The following is a 24,660-nucleotide window of genomic DNA, read 5'->3' as shown; positions in this document are numbered from 1 at the left end:
TTTTACCTCAAAGCTCTTGTTGCCTTGTTCTTTGGGGCGAGGGATGTTTCCTGGTTTCTGTCTTTCAGTTTGTTCACAACTCTTTGTCTTCTTGCCCTTCTCTGGAGCTGCTGGGAAAGTTTCTGATGATTTTATAGATTTCGGGGGGCCCTTTCTAGGCTTAGAGGAGGAGCTGAGGGCTCCCCGCTCTGCTACCCCATTGCTCAGTAGACTTGTCTTGACAGGTGAATTCCCTGGGAAGCATGTTCCTTCTCTTCAGTCACCCCGTCCCCTTTCAGGGAAACTCACTTTCCCTGACCCCCCTCCCCTCTCCCCTGAATCTCTGAGGACTGTCGCACACATCATGGCATCAGCTACTCCCTAACCTTTGTCGGCTAATGACTTTCCACCGTCAGTGGCCGGCCTTTGCCTCCATCTGGGCTTCTCGACGTCTCTGTCACACCTACGTCCCCACAGGCCCCTGAAAGGCAACGTCTCCAAACTCCCCACTCTTCCCGCAGCTCTGCTCCTCTGCCTGTGACCCTCTTTCAGGAAAGACCCTGCCACGCGTCAGAAGCCTGTGAATCATCTCCCTCTTCCCCGTGGCTCGCATCCGGGGGCTGCGTCAGCTCTGCCCGGCGAACACTGCCTGTCCTCCCCCTTCCCCGCGGCCCCGGCACGGGCCCCATCCCTCCTCGCACCTGCCCTCCGGAGGAGCGCGCACGCCACGAGCACTCAGTGGGCACAAGTGGTTTTATTAGCCCCGCCTGGAAGGGGAAGGCCCGGCAGGCGCCGGACGGCACGGCCGACCGGAGCTACATGGCTGCCGGCAGCATGGATACCAGTGGCCGGGGGCCAGGACGGGGACGAGCCCTCCAACAGCGTGGGCCAGACCACATGCAGGTAGGATCTCGGCTTGAGAAGGGGCCCGGCCTCACCGATGCCGCTTGCGGATGCTCTGCAGCTCCTGGTAGATGGCGCTGAAGCTGGGCCGCTGCCCGGGCTCGTAGGCCCAGCACTGCTCCATGAGCCTGAACACGGCGTCGGGGCACAGCTCCGGGCAGGGCAGGCGGCCCCCTGTGGGGACGGGCACCGCATGCCAGCTGTGAGGAGAGGCCGGGGACCGGCAGCCTCGGGGGCATTCGGGGAGCAGAGGGGGCTGCTTATGAAGAGGCACCGTTCTCAGGGCGCCGCTCTTCCAGGGCCCCAGGCTCACAGAGGTTCTGACCTCGGTCCCACCGTGGGCCAGCCGGTGAGCCTCTGCAAGCCTGTTCGTTGGGTCTGTAGAAGGGACGTGTTCAGCCCTCGCCCTCGCTATGAAGGGGAAGTGAGCTACACCGGCCTGGCACAAAAGGGGGCTGGCTCGGCGGCGGCAGCTACAGGAGGACTCTTGCTCTGCCCTGTGGGGCCGTCAGGGGACCCGGGGGAGCCTGGCCGGGCCCTGGGGAGGCGGTGTGGCTCTGACGCGGCCACGTGCGGGGATGCCTTACCCTTTTCCACAAATTCCCGGGTCTGCTGATTGCTGAGGTTGGGGTAGGGGGAGGCCCCCAGGCTGAAGGTCTCCCAGAGCAAGATCCCGAAGCTCCACACGTCGCTCTCAGAGGAGTAGCGTCCTGCAGGGAGGGAGGCGTGAGCGGGCCGGCCACGTCAGCTGGCCAGAGTGCAGGCCTGGCCTCCAGGCCGCCGGACTGCGTAAGGCCCAGGTACCGTAGTTAAGCGCCTCCGGGGCTGTCCACTTCACGGGGACTTGTCGGAGGCCCCCCGAGGCTGCATAGATCCCATCGGCTTCCTCCCGGGACATCCCGAAGTCACTGATCTTGAGGACGTTCTTCTCCGTCACCAGGCAGTTCCGGGCCGCCAGGTCCCTGGGTGGGCAGGACAGCATCTGTGAGGCACCTGCCTGGCCCGGCGCTCCGGGCACAGCCAGGGACAAAGCTGCGCCCCACCCCTGGGTCTCCTGGCTCACAGGGATAGGCAGCTGCCAGGTCTGGAGCACGTGTCTGGCCCGAGGGCAGGGGCAGGGTGCCAGCGAGGCCTGGCGCCGGGGGCAGGGGGCGGGGAGGCCCTGCGGGGGGGGGGGCGCCCGGCTCACCGGTGGATGCAGCACTTGCTCTCCAGGTACTCCATGCCCGCGGCCGCGTCCCCCACCATCTGCAGCAGGGTCTTCATCCTCAGGCGGGAGCCCTCAGTCCGCAGGAAGGTCAGGAAGTCGCCCCCTGGGGGTGGGCAGGGGAAGCCCGGGTGAGCTCAGGCAGCAGGCCCCCCACCCGACCCCCGCGGGGCACCGGCTTCCTCCGCTCACCCTGCACGAGCTCCATGACGATGTAGACGGGCTGCTTCTGGGTGCAGACGCCGATGAGGCGCACGATGTTGGGGTGGCTGTACTGCTTCAGGATCCTGGAGGGCACCGCCGCTTAGAAGCCCACCTCGGGGAGCCCCGGGAGCCCAAGGGAGCCCGAGGGAGGATGGGAGAAGGCCCCAGAAGAGGAGAGCGTGGCCTCTGAGGCCAGCAGACCTGGCCGTGTGACCTCGGGTGGGTCACGGAGCCTCTCCCCCTCGGCACTAAGTGGGGGGTACCACCTGCACGGTATGGGGGACGGGGCATGAGGGTTAAGTCAAGCACTTTACCTCAGGCCACACACAGAGAAAACCCTTTGTGTGTGGAACTGTGGGATCGTTACTTCACCACCTACCTCGCTTCCTGTAGAAACTTGGCCTTGAGGTCAGGGGGAAGTGTCTCTCGACAAGACTTCACCGCCACCAGAGTGTTGTCGGCCCGCAGGCGTCCACTGAACACTTCGCCAAAGTTCCCCTGAAAGGGTCTCAGGCTCCTACCAGTCGTCCCTGGACCGTGGTCCTCTTCTTCACTGCTGGACACCTGTCCTCATCTTGTCCCCACCCGCCCCTCCCGGCCCCCACGCTCGGACTGCTCAGCTATGCTCCACAGGAGATTTACCCCCTGGCTGGGGGAGCCAAGAGGGTGCGCACGGGATAGGCAGAAAAGGTTACCTCTGACTTGCCATATTCACAGGGAGAAGTGACACAGAAAACCCCCAAATCTCTTTCACTTAGGTTGAAAAACCATTCCGATTCTTAAGAGAGTGACTTTTTTCCTTAGCAGGTATTTTATAGCTCATGTGTGAACAGAGCGTACCGCTTCCCTAAGGAGAAAAGGCCTGGGTGGGGTGAGGGGGCGTCGGGGGTGCCAGGGGAAGTAGGGGAGGGAAAGATCAGGCAGCCAGGAGGCTGGTGCAGCACTCAACTCACCCGCCCAATCTGCTCACCCAGCACCAGGTCCTCGTGGTTTAGCACCCACTTGTCCTGGGGAAGGAGGGGGTGGCGGGTTGGAAGTCAGTGAGGGGAATGGGTTCTGGGCCCTGCAAGGGACCAGACACCCCCCACCAATGCTATATTTTTCATTTCTTAGCACCTCGGTTTGTTGGTCTGAAAAATGGGCGTTGGACGGTATCAGGATCACACTTAGAGGACTTTGGGGACAAGGCGGGTGCCCTAACTGAGGGACTATCAGCTCTGCCTGCGTGTATGTGTGCGTCCCATGGAATGGGTGTGGCCTTGAGATTCCAAACCTGGAGGGAAGCTGGCCCCGAGGAGTGAGGAATCACGCTGTGCCCCTGTATAGAGACAGGAACCTGGGAAACCCTTCCTGCTCTGATGCTGCGTGGCATAGGTGGCATGGGAGGGGCTGGGCACAGGCTCACCTTGGGCACAGCCCTGTTCAGGACAATACCGCTCTTCTTGGTGAGGGGCTGCTGGGAGCGCAGCAGGTGGTCAATGAGTAAAGGGATGCTGGGAAAGCCGTCCCCTTCCAGTCGGTACAGGTTCTGCAGGGCAGGGGAACCCAGGGTCAATGGCCTCCTCTGCTGGGAGGGCCTGAGCCCCGGGAGATGAGGGACGGGAGGCAGAGCCGGCAGAGAAGGTGCTCTCTGATGCCGTGCCACAGGCCTGGAGCCTTCCTCCGGGGAGGACCCGCGCCGAAGACGGTGCCTCTAGCTTGTTGCACGGACTGCGTGCTCTCTATGGCCCGTTTCAGCTCCGCCAAGGAAGCATCGGATGTAGCAGCAAGTTCCTCCCCTCCCAAGGCCATTCCCCCGTGGAGTGGGAGGCGGGGCGGGGCAGGCCGGAGCCCAGGCCCCACTTACGTCAGTGGACTGGATGATGAAGTGCCGGGGCTGGCCATCCCACAGCACAGACAGCACGTACTCCTGCTTGCCCTGGCTCTCCCGCACCAGGAAGTCCCCGGAGTGTGTCAGCAGCTCGGCCACCTCTGCCCGTGGGATGGCCCCATGGTACCACAGCTGCTCATGCAGGGGCTTCTGCACCTCTGGCACGAGCTGCAGGGGTGGAGGGAGCTGGCAGGGGTGGGGAGGGGGAAGGGTCATTCAGCCAGTTTGCCAGGGGAGGCCACCAGGACAGACGGGGGTCAGCTGGGGTGGGGGGGTCTGTCTCTCTCTCACTTATGCCCCTCGTCCTCACAAACCACGTGCGTGGCATTAGAGCCCCCGGAGCAAGCAACAGACTGAGCCAGGCTCGTGCTAGGCAGAGCTGGGATGGGGAGCCCAGGCTGGCTGATCTCAAACCAGGCTTCTGCCTTTTCCTCCAGGCCCCAGCTGCCCAACTACTCCCAGAGCAGGGAGAGCCGGGGGGAACAAGGCTGCAGCACGCATTGGGGTGGACAGGAAGGAGGTGCTGGCTGGCAAGATCTGGGGACATACACAATCTGGAATCCCAGGGAAGGCGGGGACTCCCCGAGAAAAACCGTCTCCTCTGGGCAGAGCCTCCTCTCTGGGGCAACCTAGTGATCAACCCCAGACATCCTGGCAGGAGGGGCTTAGGGGGTACATGTCAGAGACCCATGGCCTGGCCCACCCCTTAGAGAAGGGCAGAGATGTGGGCCCAGGCTGGGCTCCACTCACCGAGAACTTGGGGCGGAAGATTCCCGAAATGTGGCTCTTAAGGATCTCCAGGGTGGGTGTCCTTCCCCCTTCTCGCTCCTGCTCCTGAGGCCAGGGACAGACGTCAGCGGGTGGCCGGGCTTGGGGAGGGGGAGGGCAACAATGAGGAACGCGCCCCCGGCGGGCAGGCGAGGCTGGCGGCGGCGGGCAGCAGCAGGCAGCTCACCGAGGATGACGTGGAGTGGCGGTCATCCTGCAGGAGCAGCACGGGCGGGGGCTCGCCAGGGCCCAGCTGCCCCAGCTTGGCCTGCAGCAGCTCCTGCTGGGCCTGCAGCTTGGCCTGGCTGCACAGAGCGACCTGCAGCCCCTGTAGCGCCTCTTGCAACACCTGCTTCTTGGCCAGCAGCTGCACCCTGCAGGTGGGGCCGGGCGGGAGGCGGGGGTGGAGAGAGGGGCTCAGCCCGTAGCTGGCAGCCAGCGGCCGGCCCGGTCGGCCCGGTCGGCCGGCGGGCGAGAGGGAGGGTGGGCCAGGAGGCTGCTATGGGCGAACCCACTCACCGCTCCCGGGGATGGGTGTTCTGTTCCTCGTTCCGGAGATCGCGCTGCAGCTGAGTGACCACCTCCTGCCGGCTGAGCACCGTCTCGGTGGCCACAGCCAGTTCATCTGTCACTGAGGTCAGCCTGTGCCCGAAGCGAGGGCAGTGTTAGAGCTGTGCCCCTCCGAGGCGCCCCCGCAGAGCCAAGCAAGCCTGGCCCCCTGGCCATAGCTCTGCAGAGACGGCGTCCGCCCCTGGCCACCCCCGGCCGCCCCGGCCCAGAGCCCGGCCCAGTGCCCAGCCCGCACGCACGTGTGCTGCACGCTCTCCACGGTCAGCTCGTTGAGCTGCAGCTCCCCCGGCTCCAGCGGTTCGCCCTCCTCGAGCAGGGACTCATCAAAGGTGACACAGGGTGGGATGTCAGGTGCAGACCTTCAGGGGGACGGTGTGCCGTCAGTGAACAGGCCAGAAACCCGGTGCCCAGCAGGAGCAAGGAGGGGCTTACCCATACTGCCGCAGGAAGCCTTGGTACTCGGTCTCGGGCTGGATGCGGGCCACAGCTGCAGCCATCTCCAGGTGAATGGCCGCCACCTCGTCCTGCACCAGGCTGCTAATCTCCAGGTACTCCTGCAGGATCTCCTTCCTGCCCCCAGACAGGAGCCCTGGTCAATGGGGCCTCGGGCTGGGTTGGGTTGGGCGGCACGGGGCCCCTGACGCCGGGTTTGGAGGAGTCAGCCCGGGGGGCGGACCCTCCCCCTCCCCCTCATCATTTGCCAGCCAAGTGACCACAGGCAAGTGACTCAATGTCTCCCTTATCTCTGCTTCCTGGTGTGTATAATGGGGACGCTGGAGTTGTGATAAGGACCCAGTGACAGAACATGGGGTGTACATGAACGGCTCAGTAAATGGGAGCACAGGTGCGCCTGTCCCGGGCAGCCAGCCCCACGGCGGGGGCTCTGGGTTCCAATGTGCTGCGGGCCCTACACTTACATGTCCAGTCCCAGGCCCTCCCCGAGCTCCAGCTTCACGCAGCCACGCACCTACGCAAACGTCCTGCTCGATGTCCCTTAGACACCCTAACTCCATGAATTGAAACACGAACCCCTGTTCTTGTCTCCCGAACCCGTTTCTCCCCTACCTGTCCCAGTAAGTTAGCAGGAACTCCATCTTCCCTGGACTCCATCTCACACCTCACCCCACCTTGGCAGTGCACCCAGGACCTAGCACCCTGGCCCAGCGGTCTGCGGTCTGCACTCCTGAAACAGCCCTCGGCCTGGTCCCCTCAAGTCTCTTCTCAACACAGCAGCACCCACGTCCTCACAACAGCCTGCTGGCCCCTCCAGCACCCAGCAGCACCCCAAGCCCTGGACCCTGCCAGCCTTGCGTCCGCCTCTGCCTTCCCCTCCCCCTGCCTGGGCTACACTGGCTGCGCTGCTGCTCCCGGATTTCAGGCACTCTCCCACCCCAGGGGCTACGCACCTGCCCTTCTCTTTCTGGAAGGGTGTTTCTCCAACCATCCCCCCTCCCCCAACTCGGTTTGCTCTGGTACCTCTGAGGCTTTTCCAGAGCACTCTACTGAAAGCTGTCCCTCCTCCCCGCCCGCCTCGCCGCCCCTGCCTTCCCATCGCCTTTCCTTGTCTGATTTTTCTCCATAGCACTTACTGCCTCACATGTGCTACCCACGGAAGTTGCTCTCTTTTCTCTCTCCAGCACCATGAAAGATCCTAGAGGACAGATGCTTTCGCCTCCATTGTCCCCTGCCGTACCCCAGAGCCTAGAGCGGCGATCCATAAACACAAGGAAACCTCACAATCGGGACCCTGGAATAACGTGACCCGGATAGAAGCTGACAGGCTCCAAACCTTGGCCCAGAGCCCGTTCTCCTGTGACTGCGCGGCCGCTGTCACAGGCCTAGATTTTCTGGACTGGGCCTCTGGGCCCGGCAGGTCTGTGGGGCTGCGGAGGGGTGACCAGGGCAGCACGCTTACAGGATGCAGGCCATCTCCTGGTGCAGGTCCTGCAGCGACTGCAGCAGGCCCGGGAGCATGAGCTGGTGGTGGTGCTGGTGGTGCAGCTGCGCGGCCCGCACGCCCAGCACGTAGCGGTTGTGGTGCGCAAAGAGCTTCCACAGGCTCCGCACGTACTTGTCCTTGGCCTTGTCGCGGTCCTTGTCTGCCCGGGATGAGAGGGGCTGTGGGTGACGGCACAGAGGCCTGGCAGGTCCCTCTCCCTGGGCCCCTGTGGACAGGTCAGGGCTGGCTCGGGAGGCCCTCTCTTCCAGGAAGGGAAGCCACACACCTTTGCTGGCCTCCTGGTACTTGCGCCTGGCCTGGGCGCTGTCCCGCGCCAGGACTCGGTACTGGCTCTTCAGCTTCTCGATGTCCTGGTTGTGGGTCTGGGGAGAGAGGAGGGGCTGGTGTGGGGGAGCGGGTCCCCGGGGGCGCAGGACAATTCTGCCCGAGGTGAAGCCCTGCACGGGTCCCGCCATCTTGGCAGGCCGCGCATCTAAGTCTGTCCTCCAAGAAGCGCCTGGAGGCCTCTGGGGCCCAACCTCTGTGGCTGAAGTGAGATCAGAGGAACTGGCTTAAGGACAGGCCCCTGGGGGAGACAGAGCGGTGGGCTGGGCAGGCTACACCTGGCCCTCCTTGACCTGGAGTGGCATCTGGTGGCAGGTAGGCCCCAGCCTCAGGCATGTGTGGCCTGGGCTTGGTTTAACGCTCTCTTGATGCCATCTTGAAACTCTTCATAATTTTTTGACAAGAGGCCCTGCATTTACACGTTGCACCAAGTCCTGCAAATTCTGTTCCTGGTGGCAGGAACAATGGAGGGTCAAGAGCAAAGTTCTTAACCCAGTTCCCCTGTTTATGCACTGGAATCCTTTGGGTAAGTTCCATCCCTTTCCTCTAAACTTTAGTTTCCCAGTCGGTATAACAACTTAATGGAAAGATGAGATGAACTTCTCAAAGGGCCAGATGGTAAGCACTTTAGGCTCATACAGCCTCTGTTGAAATCACTCAGCTCTGCCACTACAGCTCTGTAAGAGCCACGGGTAATAGGAAAACGAACAACTGGGCATGGCTGGGTTCCAGTAAAAGTACCCCCTAAAAGCAGGTGCTTTTAGGAACAGTAGATGCGCTTCTGGGGAGCGCGCCGGAGGGCAGACAGTGGCCAGCAGGGGCCGCTGTGGGTCCGCGGGAAGGCTGCGTTTGGCGCAGGTGGAAGGGGTGTGGTGCAGGGGTGCTGACCAGCACAGAATCCAGAGGCTGAGCAGCCAGCCAAACAGCTCCGATCACTCAGCCACTAGCCCGAGCAGCAGGGCAGGGCTCAAAGGCAGGCGGGCGGACTTCACACCTCTGTGTCAGCGGGCCACACTGCTGCCTTGCGAGGAGCCTGCCTAGGCCAACAGCAGACAGACTAACCCCGACTCCTCTCACGGGCCCCAGAGCCGGCCGGCGCAGGGTGGGAGGTGGGTCACAGATCCTGCGTGCTTCGCAGACAATGGCTGCATCACTCACCTTGACTCCCAGCACTTTACTTGGGCACAAGGTTAGGTGATAGCAAATGCAAGGAGAGGCCTTGCTACAGGCCAGCCCACATGCCGGGAGGAGGGACGGAAGCTGGGGCAGGCCTGCGGTCAGGGACTTGCACTTCCCCCCGTGAATCCAGGGGCTCTTGTGCAAAACCAGCCCCTTCTGTGTCAGCCTTCGGGCAGCACTGGCCAGGTGGAGCCCAGGGCCGCCTGCCCACCTTGCTGAGCTCCTGCTGCAGCTGCTGCCACTGCTCGCTGTAGGTCTTGCGCAGCTGCTGCCGCTCCCGGATCAGCAGGCCCAGCTTGCTCAGGGGCCCTGAGTTCAGATCCTCCGCGTGCTGCCTCAGCAACCGGCTCAGGCCCTCCGTCTGGCTGGTGATCTCTGCCCAGGACTGTATGACACGGGGCAGGCGAGACAGGGAGTGGGGGACAATGGCTCCCTAGCCCGGGTCTGCCAATTCTCCAACCCTCCCCAGTGGGCTCCGGGAAAAGAAGGGGGCGGGCAGATAGAGCTGACACCACAGGAAGGGGACGAGGAGGCCTAGGGTCCCACAGAAGCCCCACCTGACTGATGGGGCTATTGGGGCTGATGCCCCGGCCTCCGCTGTCCTGCAGGGACATGTGGTGCAGCAGCCCTGCGTATTCCCTGTCGCTCTTGACACGCTGGGCCATCCACTTCCTCATGCCCTCCAAGAGCCGCAGCTCAGCCTCCTGCATCTGCTGCACTGCCCCGTGGCCCTGGGGGCTGCACAGCTCCGAAGAGAAGCCCATGGTGCCGTCCTGGGGACAGAGAGAGGAGAGCCCACCACTGGGGAAGGCAGCAGCTGGAGGCGGAGGGGCCAGCTGGGGAGGCTGGGGGCTGCCCCCCAAAGAGGAGCTGCAGACAGACAGGAGGTGGGGTCCTGTCCTGCTGGAATGCAGCCATAGGTCCAAAACGGCAACTTGGCCTGGGACGGGCCCTCACCGCTTCCCGTGTCCGGGCCAAGGCCTGGCGCCAGGGGACCCCTCCCTCCCCAGGCCCTCCACCCAGGCACCCTGCCCAGGGGCTCCGCGTGCCCAGGACCCTCCACCGGGCTCCAGGCAGCCACAGCTCGAGCCGGGCCCCTGCCCTGCCACGCGCGCCCCACCCGGGGGGGTGTCCCCCTCTCCGCACCCCTGGCCGTGGCCGCCCCCCACTTCCCCGCGCCCGCCCGCGCCTCCTGGGGCTCGGGGCGGGAGTTACCCGCGCAGGCAGCTGCTCCGGGGCTGCCGAGGACGCCTCCGGTACGACTCCGGTCCGACTGCGGCCCGGGCGACCCTGGCCAGTTCCTGCTTCGGCTTCCTCCTGCCGCGGTTTCAGTTGGCCGGCCGGGGCGGGCCCGGCGAGGGGAAGGGGCGGGCGGCAGGGCCGGCGCCCCCGACGCCTGCCGGCCCCCCTGCCCAGCGCGCCGCGCGGCCGCGGAAACGGAAGGGAGGAGGGGGCCGGGGAAGAATGGCCGCGCGGAGAGCCGCCTGCCCGCGCCCCCAGGGCCTGGGCAGCGCCCGGGAGCGCGGGGAAGCGGCCGCGGCGCGGCGGGGGCCTGGCGCCCGGCCAGAGCGGCCCAGAAGGGGAAGGGGAAAGCCTGCTGCAGGCCTCCCCACCCCATCGGATTCCCCAAGGAGAGCTCAGGCGCCAGCCAACATTTGAATAAAATTTCCAAGTAAATATCCCCGAGGAGAGGCCTCCTTCTCAGGCACGGTCTGGGGAACCGGCCACCACTCCCCGGGCCCGAGGCAGGGGCTTCCTGTCCCGAGGGAAGCCGGGGCCAGCGGAGGGGCTGGGGTGGGGGAGGGGACAGGTATGGAGTTTCCTGACTGGACCTCGGCCAGCAACAACCACCTATCTTGGTTCGGTCAGGCCCCGCCATAGACCTCAGCCCTACAGCCAAGGGAGATCCTGAGCAAGGGGGACCACCCTATTGGAGACCAGGCCTGTGGGGGTGGGAGCTCTCTGCTTGTCCTACTCTTGGTGCTCCCACGTTCCACGCCCTGGGGCTTGTCCCCAGCTGCTGCCTCCTTCCACAGCCCACTGCTCCCCCAAGGAGGCCCTAGAACTCGGTGGGAGACAGCCTTTAGAGTCCTGACTTGGGCCTACCTACAGGCAAGCGGCAAGCGGGACATCAACTGGCCCCAATCCCCGCCCCCATCCCGGATGCAGTCCCAGGGTCCTCGGAAGAACAACATCACCACGCTGGAGATCAGGCCTGGTTTGCATAGTCTGCACATTTAATCACTTTAAAACCTCTAACATTATCTCGTGTCCATTAAATAGAACCAACAATGCTGGGCCTGTTTAAATTACAAGAAAAAAAAAAAATCACTGGGCACCAACCCAGTATCTTACAAAATCAGCCAGGCTGGCCACAAGGGTGGGGGGATGGGAGAGGAGGGGACACCCCTGGGCAGGTGGCTGGGTGCCAGGAAGGGCTAGGGGAGAGAAAGAAAAGAGGACTCCCAGATGGGAGGGGACTGATTGTCCTAATGGGAGGGGTGCAAAAGGCACGTCAGAAGAGGGGGACTTAAGGGGGCAGAACAGGTCAGTGCTTTCTCCACAAGGGCACAGTGTTGGAGGGGGCTCAGGGCCACCACCTGCCCACCCCTGGCACTTGGAGAACCAGTGACCCACGAGCCCTTGGCACGATGAGCCCCATCTGAAACACGGATGACAGCCTGCCCCTCCCACCACGATCCCCTTTTCTAGGGCCCACCCCTTGCCCGCCTGCCTCTTCAGGACTTGGGGCTCAACTCCTCCTCACTCCTCAGCAACATGCTGCAGCCCCCCACACCTCAGGGCCAGGGTAGCTGGGGGAACAGCAGAGTGGACAGTGGGTCTGGGAAGGTGGGTGGTCCAGCTGCTACCCCCATTAAAAATACAAAAAAAAAAAAAAATCAGCATCTAAAGTGAAATAATCACAAAGTGAAAATATATCCTCAAACAGCCCCTGAGATCCCCACAGGGGAAAGCAGCATCGGGTGGGAGGTGGGAGAGGCCGGCTGGGCCACCGTCCCTCCCCACCACCCACCCAGGGGCTCCGGGACTGTGAGTGCCAACAGCCCAGGCAGCCCCGGGCTCAGAAAACAGGGACTTGGGCCCTGGCGGGAGGGGAGGGGGCCCGAGAAGGTAGGGTGGTCAGGACACCAGCACGGGGCTCGGTCAGGCCAGCCACGCTCGGCGGGCAGCCAGCTGTGGTGGAGGTGGGCAAAGGGACACACACTTGCGTGCGCACGTGTGCGCACCCTGGAAGCACCTGCCTTGCCTTGGTCCCTTCCTTTGATCACCGCTTCCTCAAGAGGCTCACCAGACGTGGGGGACAGGGTCGGGGATACAAAAGCCCTTGGAGAGGTGGCCTCCTCCTTCAAATACCCCCTAGGCCAGCCTCCCTGCTGCCTGGATGGGGACCATTATTGCTTTAGAGGAACAGGGAAGGGACAAGAGCTGCAGCCCGGGTCAGGAATCCCAAAAGAGAAGGGCTGACCCTCTTCACTCCGCAGGGAACTCCGGCTGGGGCCTGGACCTTGGAAAGCTGCCCTAAAGGTTCCACTCCTTTCTCCACATGGAAGGGGTGCTGGAGGTGGGGTGAGGCCCTCCCCGGTTCCCCAGCTGGTCCTGGGCCCCACCTCAGGCAGCCAGGGGGCCCAAAGGTAGGGTGGGAAGCCGTTTCTGCCCCTCTCGCCTCCCAGCTGGGGTCCAAACCCAGTCCCGAGATAAAAAAATACTTTGGTGAATTAAAAAGTGCCCAAGGAGGGGATGGGCTTGAAGGGGCAGGCAGTAGGCGCTCGTCAAAGGGCGCTCTGGTCTTTGATAAAGGCGGTCCTCTCGCCCCGGCCCTCGTCCTCTTCTGAGTCAGATGGGCACTCTTCCTGCCAGGCTTCGGGGGGCAGCCCCTTGTAGGAGATGAGGCCACGGTCCATGGTGTACACCTTCACCCCCCGGAAGCTGAAGCCGGAGCGCAGCTGCAGGACCAGGAAGACAGTGACGAAGACGAGCACGATGAAGGCGCAGCTGAGGCCGGCCACCACCTCGGGCAGGTGTGAGGGCAGCAGCCCTGCCCGCGGCCGGGGCTCCGCTTCCACCTCTGCGGGCGGCCGCGGCGGCTGCTGCTGGGGCGACTCGCGGCTGCTCTGGCTCTGCCGGGAGCACGTCTGCTCCACAGGGTCCAGGGAGGCATGGCTGGGGCAGCTGAGGCAGTCTGTGGGGGCCAGCCCCTGGCAGGTGGCACATGAGCTGTGGCAGGGCGCGCAGACGCTGGCCCGGATGATCTCCACGTCGTTCTCGGTGCTATAGTGCGTATCGAGGACTTGGGGAGTGAAGCCTGGCGGGCAGTGCTGGACACAGCTCTTCTGGTGCAGGGAGAAGCCTTCCTCGCACACTGCGGGCACGGGGGAGGAGGGGGGTGTCAGCCACGCAGGCGTGGCGGCCCCGAACAGCCTCCAGCCCCAGAACGGTGGTCAGCCCCGGGTCTCTTCCAACCCTGTTCCTCCTAGCCCTGGGCTTCAGGAGAGGTCCCCTCTGTGAGCCATCCCCCCAGACCTCAGGTCCCCAAACCCCAACAGCAACCACTACTGACCCACACAGGCCTGGCTGGTCGTGAGGGTCTTGCAGCCACTGCTCTCAGGAGGTGTGTGCGGCCCCTCAGGGGCCGTGCCATACAGCACGAGGGTGAACTTGGTCAGTGTCCCTATTCCAGGGTGGGGGGAGGAGGCAGGAGTTAGGGAGCACTGGCACCGCTCCTGGAACCCCAGAGCCCGCCAGCTCCCTTCCTTGTCCCCCCTTAGTCCTCAAACATCCCCGGTACCATAGTTGTTGGCTTCGCTGGTGTTTTCGATTTCCAGGACCCACTCGCCAGAGGGGTCCTCATCCCAGGAATGGGTTGTCATGAAGGCCCAGTCATTAAACCCATCTGCGGAGTAGTCGTGTGGCCTGGGGGAGGAGGGTGCCCATGGCTGTCAGAGGCCTCTGGGAGACCCCAGCCAGGGGACACCAAGGCCACAACACGTGGACCATACCCCTCCCCCAGTGCAGAGCCAACCCCACTGGGCTGGAAATGCCTGTAGCTGTTGTTTCCCAGTAGGCCAGACGTTCTCAAGCAGAAGATTCTGGAAACGTGCAAGGTGCTTGCTACATGCGAGAAGGCACACTACTGGCATGTAATGAGTAGAAGCCAGGGGTGGGACAGTCTCTTAGGGCAAAACCATCCCTCTTAAGTGCCAACAGCATCCCCACCAAAAAGAACATGGTGGCCACTAAGACTCAGTGCCAAGTCCAGGAGGTTATGAGTGCACGAATGAATGTGTGTGAGTGTGAGGGACAGGACCAGCTGGCAGGGGAGGGGGCAGGTACCTGGCAGCCAGCAGGGTGGAGCGGGTGCCCATGGGGCTGACCAGGTGGATGGCCAGGTCGCCACGGCGATTGTAGGACAGGGTGAGGCGGGCCTGCGCGTGCTCCAGCCGTGTGATGTGGCTGGGCTCCCCCAGGCAGGCGGTCACCGTCTTCCGCACCTCCAGCCGCTTCCCGATGTCCCTGTGCAGACAGCAGGGACGCTCTGCCACCCTGGCCAGGAGGGAGGGGCCGTACCCCCTGCGAGCCTCAGGCCCCACCCACCCCTCCCAGCCTGAGTCCAGGCCTCACTTGGGTTCAGTGAGGATGTCGATGATGCATTTCCTCTGGGGGGGCACCGTCGTCCAGTTCTGGGCCAGGGTCACCATAGCACCTGCGTCCAACAGCCCGTAGCCATACGAATGGCTCACTGCAGGGCAGGGAAGGTGGGGTCAGCTGGGAAGCAGAGGGCCCCCCACCCTCCCCCGGCCCTGCACACGGGGCCACCCTGTCCTCACCTTTCCGGCCCACACCATTGGTGGCCCAGTCGTTAGCATTGAGGTGGGCGGGCTTTGAGGTCTGTACCACCAGGTGCTGCATGTCCCGCCAGGTGAGGTTCTTACTGCAAAGACAGGAGGGAGAGGCCGGGGCTCAGGCTCCTTAGAGAAAAGCTGGAGGTCAAGGGCTGCCCTGCAGGGGGCGCTGGTGGGGACAAGGTTGCTTCTCAGCCCCCACGGACTTACTTGGCTTCCAGAGTGAGAGCAATGATGCCGGCTGCCAAGGGGGCAGAGGCCGAGGTGCCCGTGTGCGACTCGGTACACTTCTGCCGCAAGTCCGTGGTCACCTACCAGGAGAACAGTGTGTTGGGCCTGTGCTGGGGGAGGGACTAGAGGGCCCACCTGCCTGCCCCTGCTCTGCCCACAGGCCCAGAGCACCAACAGATGGCAGGGGAGCCAGGGCCAGGACACCTCGGCCCAGCTGCTGCCTTGCTTACTGGCTGTGAACAGGCCAATGCCTGGCCCTCTCTAGGCCTCAGTTTCCTAAGGCACGAGGGATTAAACTCCAGGTTGGAACCATTCAGAGCCATGCACATCTTTAGAAAGAATCTGCACTTCTCAGGGGCTTCAGACAGCCCTGCGGCCCCATTCCCAGTCTCAGAGAGCCCCCGGCTCCCGTTCCACGACGTCTGGGACACCATCCCCCAGCCACATGTGGTCCGGGAAGCAGGCCCCCCTGCCCCGGGGGCAGAGCCAGCAAGCAGCCCCGGCTCCCCCTCCCACCCCAGAGCGGGACTCACGATCTGCTTCTCGTTCTGGTTGCCGCTGCTGTAGGTGGTGGCCAGTGTGGACGAGCAGGCCTCGCTGTACCAGGGCACATTGCCGAGCTGCGTGGCGCTGCTGATGGACAGCGTGTAGATGCTGTTGGTGTAGCCGTCACAGTTGCAGCTGTCGTGTTCCCGGCCCCCGTTCCCCGAGGCCCACACAAAGATGGAGCCCAGCCCCCCGCGGCCCTGCGGACAGAGCGGGCCAGGGTCACTCGCAGACAGGGCGCGGGGGAGGCCTAGCGGGAGGGTGCTGCTGGGGCTCCACCCCTAAGGGCCCCTCATCCACACGTGCCGCCCTACTCTGCACCCTGTGAGACCCCCACTTCGTCGGGCACTTGTGCAAGTCTGTCTGTCTGTGCCGAGCCACAGACCCGGGCTGCTAACAAAATGCCCAGACTGGTGGCTGCAGGGGCTGGAACGATGGGTGATTTTCACTTATTTTTCTCTTTTGCTACCAGTCTAGTCCATTAACATTTTAATAGATAAGCCTTGTATAAAATTAAGGTGTAACACAAGAATAAACAGGAACAGAAACACATAGAAGAAACGGCCCGCTCCCCCCCGCACACCTGGCTAACCCCCCGGAAGAAGGCCTCCTCGGCGAGGCGGGCAGGCCCATCCACGGTCTTGCCATCGTCCTCGGGGCCCCAGCTGGCGCTGTAGATGTGGATGTGGTTGGGGTTCAGGCCCAGCGAGCGAGCCTCCACCGCGTCCGTCACCTCGCCGTCCAGCATGCGCACCCCTGGCCGCGGAGGGGGGTGAGGAGAGGGATGCTGCGTGGGTCCAGCTGCCAGGGGCACCCCCCAAAGCATACCCAGTCCTGCCCCCAGAGAATGCGCAGGGGAAGGCAGAGGCCGGTGCTGGGGAGCCCGGAGCCCCTAACCCCGGGCCTGCTTCTGCCTCTCCAGGACAAGGGCCGGAAGGGAGAACGAGAACACACCCTGCCCTCAACCACACAGCCTGGCTTGGAACAAGCCTCTGGGTTCCCTAGGGAGCGTGGCCATCAAGGCCTGCCACGCAAGGACTCAGAGGGGGCGGTGGGGACTCAGGGAGTGCTAAGAAGCCCTCACCCTGCCCCACGGCACAAGTGCCTCAGCTCTGAGTTGTCAAGAAGCCTCTAAGGAACAACCACGTGGCCAAACGGAGCCACGGTGCGAAAGTGACAGGCACTGGCCGGATGGGAGAAAATCCCACCCGCAGGGCCCTGCCCACAGGCAGGGTGGCCAAGGCCCGCACCCACCTCCAATGCGGGCGTTGTAGGCCACGCCCACACCACAGACACCGTTGTTGGCCACCGCCGCCACCTCGCCCGCGCACCGCGTACCATGCCTGCCGGGGCCAAGAGCACAGCATTAGTGGTGGACAGAGCACGGCAGGCGCAGCCTAGCACACCCCTCCGGCCACGACCTCGGTCCTCTCCCACGCTCTCCGCTCTACGGTCAGCAGGGGTGCTGACCGGAGCTGCAGCACGACTACGGGAAAGGCAGCCTACTGGGGGGGCGGGTCTTCCCCGGGCTCCACCCTGCTTCCTCATGGAGAAGGAAGGCAGGGGCCTGGGACCTGCCATCGCTTACCTGTTGTCATTCATCTGTGTGTACCGAGGCTGGGGGTCGGGGTCCTGGTCGTTGACGTCGAAGCTGGCCCCAGGGTCCTGGAGAGGACACGGCCATCGTCAGGAACAGTCTGACCACAGTGGCAGACCAGCACCGCCCTGAGACAGCCCTCACCAGGATCACTGCCTCCCTCCCCACCTCCTCACATAATTGCCTGCCAAGTCTGGGTGGTTCTTCTCGATGCCATCGTCCAGAATGGAGACCACAATGCCATGCCCCGTGTAGCCCTGAGCCCAGGCCTCCTTCACGTTCAGGTCCCGCTGGGTGACGCCGGACTGCAGAGACACCCGCCCCATCACCCCAGCACTTACAAGATGTGGTTGGCTGTGTGAGGTTAGGGGTACCCTGAAGAATCCCTTCACCACCCCCCAAAACCTCTTTCTCCACCTGCCCCTGCAGTGTCGTCCCTGGTTGCCTGGGCTCCATGGGAGCGTGAAGAACTCTGGAAGGGCAACCCCCAGGCTTAGCAGGAAGGGGCAGGGAGAGAGTGCTCGGCAGAGAGAAAGAAGGATGAGGGGAGGCCTCCACGTCAGCCTCCCCCTCCCACCGGAGCCCTCAGTGGCCAGATGGATGCCGCTGGGGAGGAGGACCCATGACCCGAGGAGGCCACGTACCAGGTACCACTGCTGGGGAAATTTGGGGTCCGTGGGCTCCTGATATACATCCCGTTTGGTCCTTCGCTTTGCCACCTGCTGCTCCAGCCACTGCACCTGCGAGGGAGTGAGGGGGAGCCGGTGTGGGTGGAGGAGGAGAGTGGGAAGGGAAGGGTGGCAGCGAGAGGGGCTGGGGCCGCACTCACTTGAGGCTCCCTCTGCAGCCGGCTGTGCCGCGGGTGGTGAGGCGACAGCGACCGCTTTGTCACTGCTCGATGCCAGAAGTGGTAATAGTCGCCGAAGATCTGCAACAGAGCAGGGAGACTGAGCTGGGCTTTCCATCTGTCAGTCCCCGGAGAGGCAGCGGACGGGGGTGGACAAGCGGCTGCAAGGGGAGGCTCATGACGCCAGGGGGTGGTGGGGCATGTGCTCCCTGCCCAGGACCCAGCCAGGAGGTGCAGGGGACGGAGAGGGACTCACCCTCCCTGGCATAGTCTTGTCCTCCGAACAACCTATGTCGGAAGCCCAAGGGCAGGACAAACCACCGCTCCCATTCCCCTAGCCACCCAGAACATGCCTCCTACCCAGATGGCCCTGAGAAGATAAGCCCACGGTCCCGGTCCCTGAACCCCTGCCCTTGCTGACCCCACCCCCTGGCAATGGAGCATAGACCAGCAGGCAGGCAGCGCACCTACCTGGCCCAAGTTGAGGAAGCCATGCTTGCGTGCCAGGCTGTCAGCCACGGCGGGGCCTCCGGGAATGTGCACAGCCCAGGTGTTGGTGTAGACCTTCTGGGCACGGGCGTCGGCTGCCAGCAGGACCAAGGCTCCTGCCGCTGCTACCACCCATAGCAACCAGGGCCTCAGCTCCATGGGGGGTGACAGGTGGCCGGGACCCCGGAGCCCCTGTCTCCTTGGCCTGGTCACAGGGCCTCGGCTCCCTCGTGCCTGCTCACTGCCTGTGGCCCGTGGCTGACTGGCGGGGGCATGGGGCCGAGCAGGGCAGGGCTGTGAGGGGAGGAGTGCCGCCGGCTCTGAGGGGAACAAGGGAGGAAGAGGGGGAGACAGTCAGTCCCTCCCCAGCCATGTGCTGAAGCTGCCTTCCCACCTCCATGGCTCAATCTAGGCCTGAAAAGGGTCCCTGGAAAGAGAATCCAGCCCCCCCAAGGTCAGCCAGCCAGCCAGATGGACCCCCCCTCCACACACACACACACACACACACACACACACACACACGGCTCCTAAGTCTCTCTCCACACAAGAATACGGAAGTGGGATGAAGAGTATCGGGCTTGAGTCATCCAAAATCAGAAACAACAACAGAATAAATGTTCACCACAATCCAAGTAAAAAAGAGATGGGTTATAAAGCAGTATGTACACATGACCCCATTTTGTTTTTAAAGAACTATTTTTACATGTGTATTTATATATAACCACAAAACAAAATCTGGAAGGACACATGCTAAAACGTTAACGATTCTCTCAAGATGGTGACGATTATGAATAACTGTTATTTTCTTGTGTCATTGTATATTTTCCAAATTACCTAGGTATATTTTATAAAATGTTGGCTTTTCAAAGTTTTTTAATGGGTGGTGTCTATGCAGCTCACCAGGGGATCCTGGTTCAGCAAAGCAGACCCAGCCATAGGGAGTTACCTGCCAAGACCCACAGCCCTATGGGAAGAAACAGTGGGTGACCCGAGGAGGGATGGGGCTTTGGGGGCTGAGCATAGAGGATCCCAGGGCTTCACCTCCCTCCCGGGCAGACCCCAGAGTGCTGGCCATCAGCAAAGTCAGGGGCCCAGACTCTTTTTAGGCTGTTTCCTGGGAAACACTGGGGCCACCCAGCCCTGCCCAGGCCTGGGCGCAGGGGCCCCCAGCAGCCCCCCTGCACTCCACGCCCACCAGCCTTGCGTAATCTGAGCCCTGGGCAGCCAGGGCAAACACTGGCTGCTGAGCCAGGAGCGCCAAGGTGAGGCTGAATCAATAGTCTGCGTGTTGTTTTTCCTCCTTCAGCAAACAGACAGCGGGACCTCTCTGCCCGGGGCCACATAACTGTCCCCACATAGGGCCCCTGACTAACCCGAAGCCAAGCCCCTGGGGTGGGGAGAAGCTGGGGGAGGCCCCAGTGGGGCTGCCAGAGGTCCTGTCTCTGTCCTGTCCTGTCTCAGTGCCAAGCTCAGTGAGCAGAGAGCCTGCCCACAGGGCCCCGGATGCCCCCACCGCTCCCAGACCCAAAGGAGGCCACTCTGCCAGACGGCAAAAACGAAGCTTCCCAGCTCACCCAGACCGTGGGCAGCTGGGCAGGCGGGCTCGCCACTGGGAAACCTTGCCCCTCCAGGGGCTACCCTCGGCCACAGCCAGCCTCACTGGCCACTCCTACTGCAGTCCCACCCTGCAGGCTGGGAGGGACTCAACACACAATTCCCAGGGTATTTTCAGTTTACACCAAAATAACCTGACAGCTGATGGCAGGAGGCATCCACAATACGGCTCCTCCTCACCCTGAATGGGGCAGAGTCCATGGGGCTCCAGGATGGGCCCATGATGCCTTGGGCGTCCAAGTTCCAGAAAGCCAGTCTTAGCAATGGCTGGGTGGCCCTAGGGTGTGAAGGGACCCCAAGCCTCTCAGAGGATGTGGGGCCCTGAGGGCAGAGCCACAAAGGAACAAGGCCCCTTCTGCCCACTGCAACAGCCGCCTCTTGGGTCCAGATGGCAAGTAAAGCTGCCCCGGACCACAGTGCTGTGAGCCCTGCCGAAGCCCCCAAATCAAGATGGGCTCATCTGGGTCTAGCCCGGGTTCCGGCACATGGTGAATGGAGCTGCAGCTGCTAGGCGTTAAAGGTGATTAACCAACTATTTAATTACCCTGCTGCACCCAAAAAGAAAGCCAGCTTCAGGCACAACCCAACAATCCCCCAAGAAAGGGCCTGCCTCCCTCTGCCCAGCATCCCTTGCCACGGGGAGCTGTGGATATGGCTTCCGAAGAGCCCCGAAGCCCCCAGACAGCCCTACCTCAGCATCCTGGATGAGGGAAGATTTCCCACCCCCCTCTCTCCCAAAAGAGCAGGCGCTGAGAACAATGAATGAATGGGCTTCTCCCCGCCCCCATCCCAGACTCTGACTCACCCTATGAGTCCCAGTTCAGCTTAACTGCCCCCCCACCCCACTTGCTGTATTTCTAGCCTCCTGTGATGCCCCCTCATATGGGACTGGGCTCTGGGCTGCAGCCACACAGAGAGAGCAGGGAGTGCTCTTCCTGGCTGTGTTCTTAGGCAAAGTCCTTTCTCCAGAGGTCCCAGGAACCTCCGACACAGAGAGCCGCTCCGAAGCCTCAAACTGAACCTACCCCCGGCCGGGCTGCTGAGGGTCTGGTGTGGACAAGACCCAGTCTCTCCTTCCAGAAGAGACACCAAGCCAGGTCTTGCTATGGGCACTGAGAGGCTCCCCTGAAATTCTGATTTCCCCTCTGCTCAACTACTCATGTGCTGGGTGATCTCAAACAAGTTACTTCCTCTCTCTGGGCCTCAGTTTCCTTGGTGGTAAAAACTGCTAGATCTGAGATTTTCAAACTTTTTTTTTAAAGCCACATAATCCTTTTTAAAAAAAAATCAAATCTTACGTGAAAGCCCCATATAGGAAACAGTAAAATTTGGGCTGCTCTGGCTGAGACACGTCAAGCTTGGCTACTCTCATGCGCTGTGTCCACACCTGGCCAGCAGCTGCCCAGCCCTCACTAGGCCACATCACCTGGGTTCCCCTCACACTTCCCAAGTCAAAAATAGAATTCCAACACCTCCCCGGCAGAGGGTCTGCACCCCACCCCCCACCCCGGGCACGCGGATAGCAGGTACAGATCAGACAAGTGACTGCTGTCAGACCTGTCTGGCAAGCAGGGAGCCCCGCAGTCCAGCCACCCCACGGGGGCAGCAGGGGCCTGGGCCAGGCCTCGGCGGGAGGCAGCCCGAGCACCTCCCTGAGCCAGCCTCCCGGAGCCCGGGGAACCCGCACCTGAGTCTCGGTCGCCCAGGTGTGCGGGCGGGGGCGAGGCCGGGCCGGGAATAATCCCCTCCGCCCGGCGACCAGCCGTTCCTCCCCTCCCCGGCCGCGGAGTGGGCGAGCCGGCGGCGGCCCCCGGCGGCGAGGCGGGAGCACCCGGCGCCTCTGGAATTCTCTCCCCATCCCGCCCCCAGCGGGGGCCCCGCGGACGCTTCCTGAGGTCAGAGGGCTCGCCCCGGCCCCAAGCGGAAAAGTACCGGCACGGGCAGGGGTCGGGGGCCGAGCCAGGCCCGGCGCGCTCAGGTGGGCTGCAGGGCGCCCTTCCTGCTCCCCGCGGCTCCACCCTCGGGCCGGCCCCCGAGCCAGTTCCGAACACCGGGCGGGCAGCCGGGGCCTGGGGGCCCGGGTCAGGACGGCCCCGACCCTCCCCCGCCGGGGCGCCGGGGCCGCGGAGCCCGCTCCCGGGACACAGCGGCCCAGTTCGGCCGGCTCTCTCCGGGCCCGGCGCCCCCGCGCCCCGGCGCGCTGCCTCCCCGGGCCGCGCGCCCTCCTGCTTACCCGAGGGAGCCCGGGCGGGTAACTTTTCCAGGCGAGCGCCGCGGCGGCTCGGGCGCCCCTCGGCCGAGCGGAGAGCCCGGCGGCGGGGGGCCTGGGCTCGGCGCCGTCCCCGCGCCCAGCAGCAGCGTCACCGCGCGGAGGCGGGGAGGCGCGGCGGGCGGCCTCGGCCCGGCCCGCGACCAGGGGCAGGGCTCGGCCTGGGCTCCGGCTCCAGAGCGGGCGGGGGCAGCGGCCGGGCCCCGGCGACGCTGCTTGTTTACTCCCGTCGCTGTCAGCGGCTGCGGCGGCCCGGGCTCCTCCTCCTCCGCCGCCGCGCCCCTCCCCCTCGCGGCGCCACCTCCGCGCTCCCAGCCCGCCGCCGCCGCCGCCGGTCCACCGCCCATGCCGCCCGCGCCCCGGCCGGCGTTCGGAGCCGGAGCTGCGCGCGCCCAGAGCGCGGGGCCCCGAGCCCAGGCCCTGCGGCCTTCTGGGGCGCCCGCTGCCTCCGGCTCCCGGTAGGGGCAGGTAGAAAGTGGGGCCGGAGATCCCAAAGCCCTGGCGGCCGCCCGGCGCGTCCCCACACTTCCATCCCCCACCCCCGCCCCAGCCCGGCTGCCCGCGCCCCCGGCTCTAAGCGCCCCGAGCTCCCGGGGCAGGCGGCAGTGGAGACCCGAACTCGGAACCCTCGGCTCTGGCTGCCAAGGGCTTGAGGAGGCACTCCGAGCTGTGTCGGCTGGATTGTGGGGGAGCCGGCCCTCTCCCCCTCCCCCCAACCCCCACGACTGCCCCATTCCTGAGCCAGGAATTTGGGCATGACCCAGTTAAGTGTCCAGGTGTGACCGACCTGGGGTAGCTCCCCCTGAGGACAGACTTCAGGCGGGGCACACCTTCCCAAGGCCTACTGTTAGAGGAGTCACGACTGTTTGCATCTATATAGACAGGTGGATAAGCTGAACCAGCAGCCCACGCCTTTTACTTTTTTTTTACTTTTTTTTTTTTTTTAAACACCAACCGCGAGCCAGGCACCGGGACAGTCACTTTACATTACCTCCTTCTTAAGTACATTATTTAATCCACATAATCCTTCCTAGCTGACATTATTAATCCCATTTTACAGATAAGAAAACTGAGGAGCACAAAGTTAAATAATTTGCCCAAGGTCCCCTAACTAGCAGGCCTCAGAGCCTGGACGAAATCTGGGGCTTTGGCAGAGCCTGAATCCAAGCTACTTGCAATATACCAACGGGCTCCTCTCCCTCCCTGGGTCCCTGCCCTAGAAAACGTCTGTGCTACTTGGCTGAGGCTGCCACTGCTTGAGCTGAGAAAGAAAAGAGGGGAAATGTGGCCAAGAGCTCCCCGGGTTGGGTTATTCCAAGGTCGTAGAGCAGTCTCTGCCCATCCCTTCCTGCTCCCGGTGAAATTACCTGGTGCCACAGTATTATCCTGTGGTGTCCTGATCACTGGGGGTAGTGACAACACCGAACACTGCCCAGGGCTCACCATGAGCCAGGCGTTATCCTCGGCTCTTTCCCATGTGTTAACTCACTTCTTCCTCCCCACAAACCCCCCAGGTGGGTACAATACATTTTCCTGTAGCACCTTTTATGTAGCACTGTCTACATTTTACAGAAGAGGAAACTGAGGCCCAGAGAGGTCAAGTAATATCCCTAAGGTCGCTGGGTGGTAAGTTGACTGGCAAGCCCAGGTTCAGATCCCCGTGGCACTTTTTCATACTCCGCCACCTTAGACAAGTACTTCGTCCCGAGAGCCTCGATTTAGTCCTCAGAAAAGTGGACATGGTCCTCAACGAATGCGATGAGGTACCGCTGGGACACCCTTTCAGATGCTGCAGAAGCTGGGAACTCGGGTTAGAATGTGGGGTCCCGAAAGTCGGGCTGGGAGCTAAGTCTGGTTCGCTCTCACAAGAAGCTGAGACTCCTAGGGGCCACCCTGGGGTAGCCCCACCAGCGGCAGCAGCCACATTTGGGAGAACAATGGCTGTGCAGTCAGACTGAGGCAGGAAGTGAGTCATGGTTCTTCCTCGGTCTATGAGCATTGAGGGGAAATTGGGACAGGGCTAGCCCCACCTAGGCTCGGAGTCCCCTAGTGCCCTTCCCACTTGTCCTCTGGCCTAGAAGAAAGGTCAGTGCAGAAAGAGCAATCCTGGTGGCCTGTAGGTGCCCCACCCATCCCGGAGCCTGGCCCCAGGGGAGCTGCAGCGGGTCTCGGGGAGGAGGGGCTAGCCCGTCTCCGAGGGCCGCCCCCCCCCCCCCCCCCGCAGGCCCGGCCTCTCCAATCC

At 63.3% G+C, this 24,660-nt stretch overlaps 2 protein-coding genes across 2 annotated transcripts; both read right to left on the bottom strand.

The window, feature by feature from the left end:
• Positions 1 to 714: 714 nt before the first annotated feature.
• FES (FES proto-oncogene, tyrosine kinase) lies at positions 715 to 10,461 on the bottom strand. The gene is made up of 19 exons (XM_045813109.2): positions 10,180 to 10,461; positions 9,522 to 9,737; positions 9,176 to 9,349; positions 7,727 to 7,823; positions 7,417 to 7,600; positions 5,934 to 6,071; positions 5,741 to 5,860; positions 5,451 to 5,573; positions 5,119 to 5,305; positions 4,914 to 4,997; positions 4,140 to 4,349; positions 3,699 to 3,821; positions 3,247 to 3,300; positions 2,673 to 2,791; positions 2,282 to 2,376; positions 2,072 to 2,195; positions 1,687 to 1,844; positions 1,470 to 1,592; positions 715 to 1,056 (listed from the first exon to the last, which is right to left on the bottom strand). Exons 2-19 carry the CDS (start codon positions 9,726 to 9,728, stop codon positions 914 to 916), a joined length of 2,463 nt encoding a protein of 820 aa, XP_045669065.1. The 5' UTR covers positions 9,729 to 9,737; positions 10,180 to 10,461; the 3' UTR covers positions 715 to 913.
• Positions 10,462 to 11,178: 717 nt separating this feature from the next.
• On the bottom strand, positions 11,179 to 22,643 carry FURIN (furin, paired basic amino acid cleaving enzyme). The gene is made up of 16 exons (XM_045813073.2): positions 22,383 to 22,643; positions 18,518 to 18,855; positions 18,029 to 18,127; positions 17,844 to 17,939; positions 17,376 to 17,504; positions 17,191 to 17,267; positions 16,857 to 16,945; positions 16,186 to 16,358; positions 15,590 to 15,802; positions 15,036 to 15,136; positions 14,811 to 14,914; positions 14,605 to 14,722; positions 14,317 to 14,496; positions 13,772 to 13,896; positions 13,544 to 13,654; positions 11,179 to 13,345 (listed from the first exon to the last, which is right to left on the bottom strand). The coding sequence occupies exons 2-16, from the start codon at positions 18,692 to 18,694 to the stop codon at positions 12,756 to 12,758; spliced, it is 2,382 nt and encodes a 793-aa protein (XP_045669029.1). The 5' UTR covers positions 18,695 to 18,855; positions 22,383 to 22,643; the 3' UTR covers positions 11,179 to 12,755.
• Between the last annotated feature and the right edge of the window lie 2,017 nt (positions 22,644 to 24,660).

Source organism: Ursus americanus, chromosome 28, assembly GCF_024610735.1.
Source record: "Ursus americanus isolate L20-20 chromosome 28, mUrsAme1.1.p, whole genome shotgun sequence".
NCBI classification, from domain to species: domain Eukaryota; kingdom Metazoa; phylum Chordata; class Mammalia; order Carnivora; family Ursidae; genus Ursus; species Ursus americanus.
This window is presented reverse-complemented; position numbering and strand designations above follow the sequence as displayed.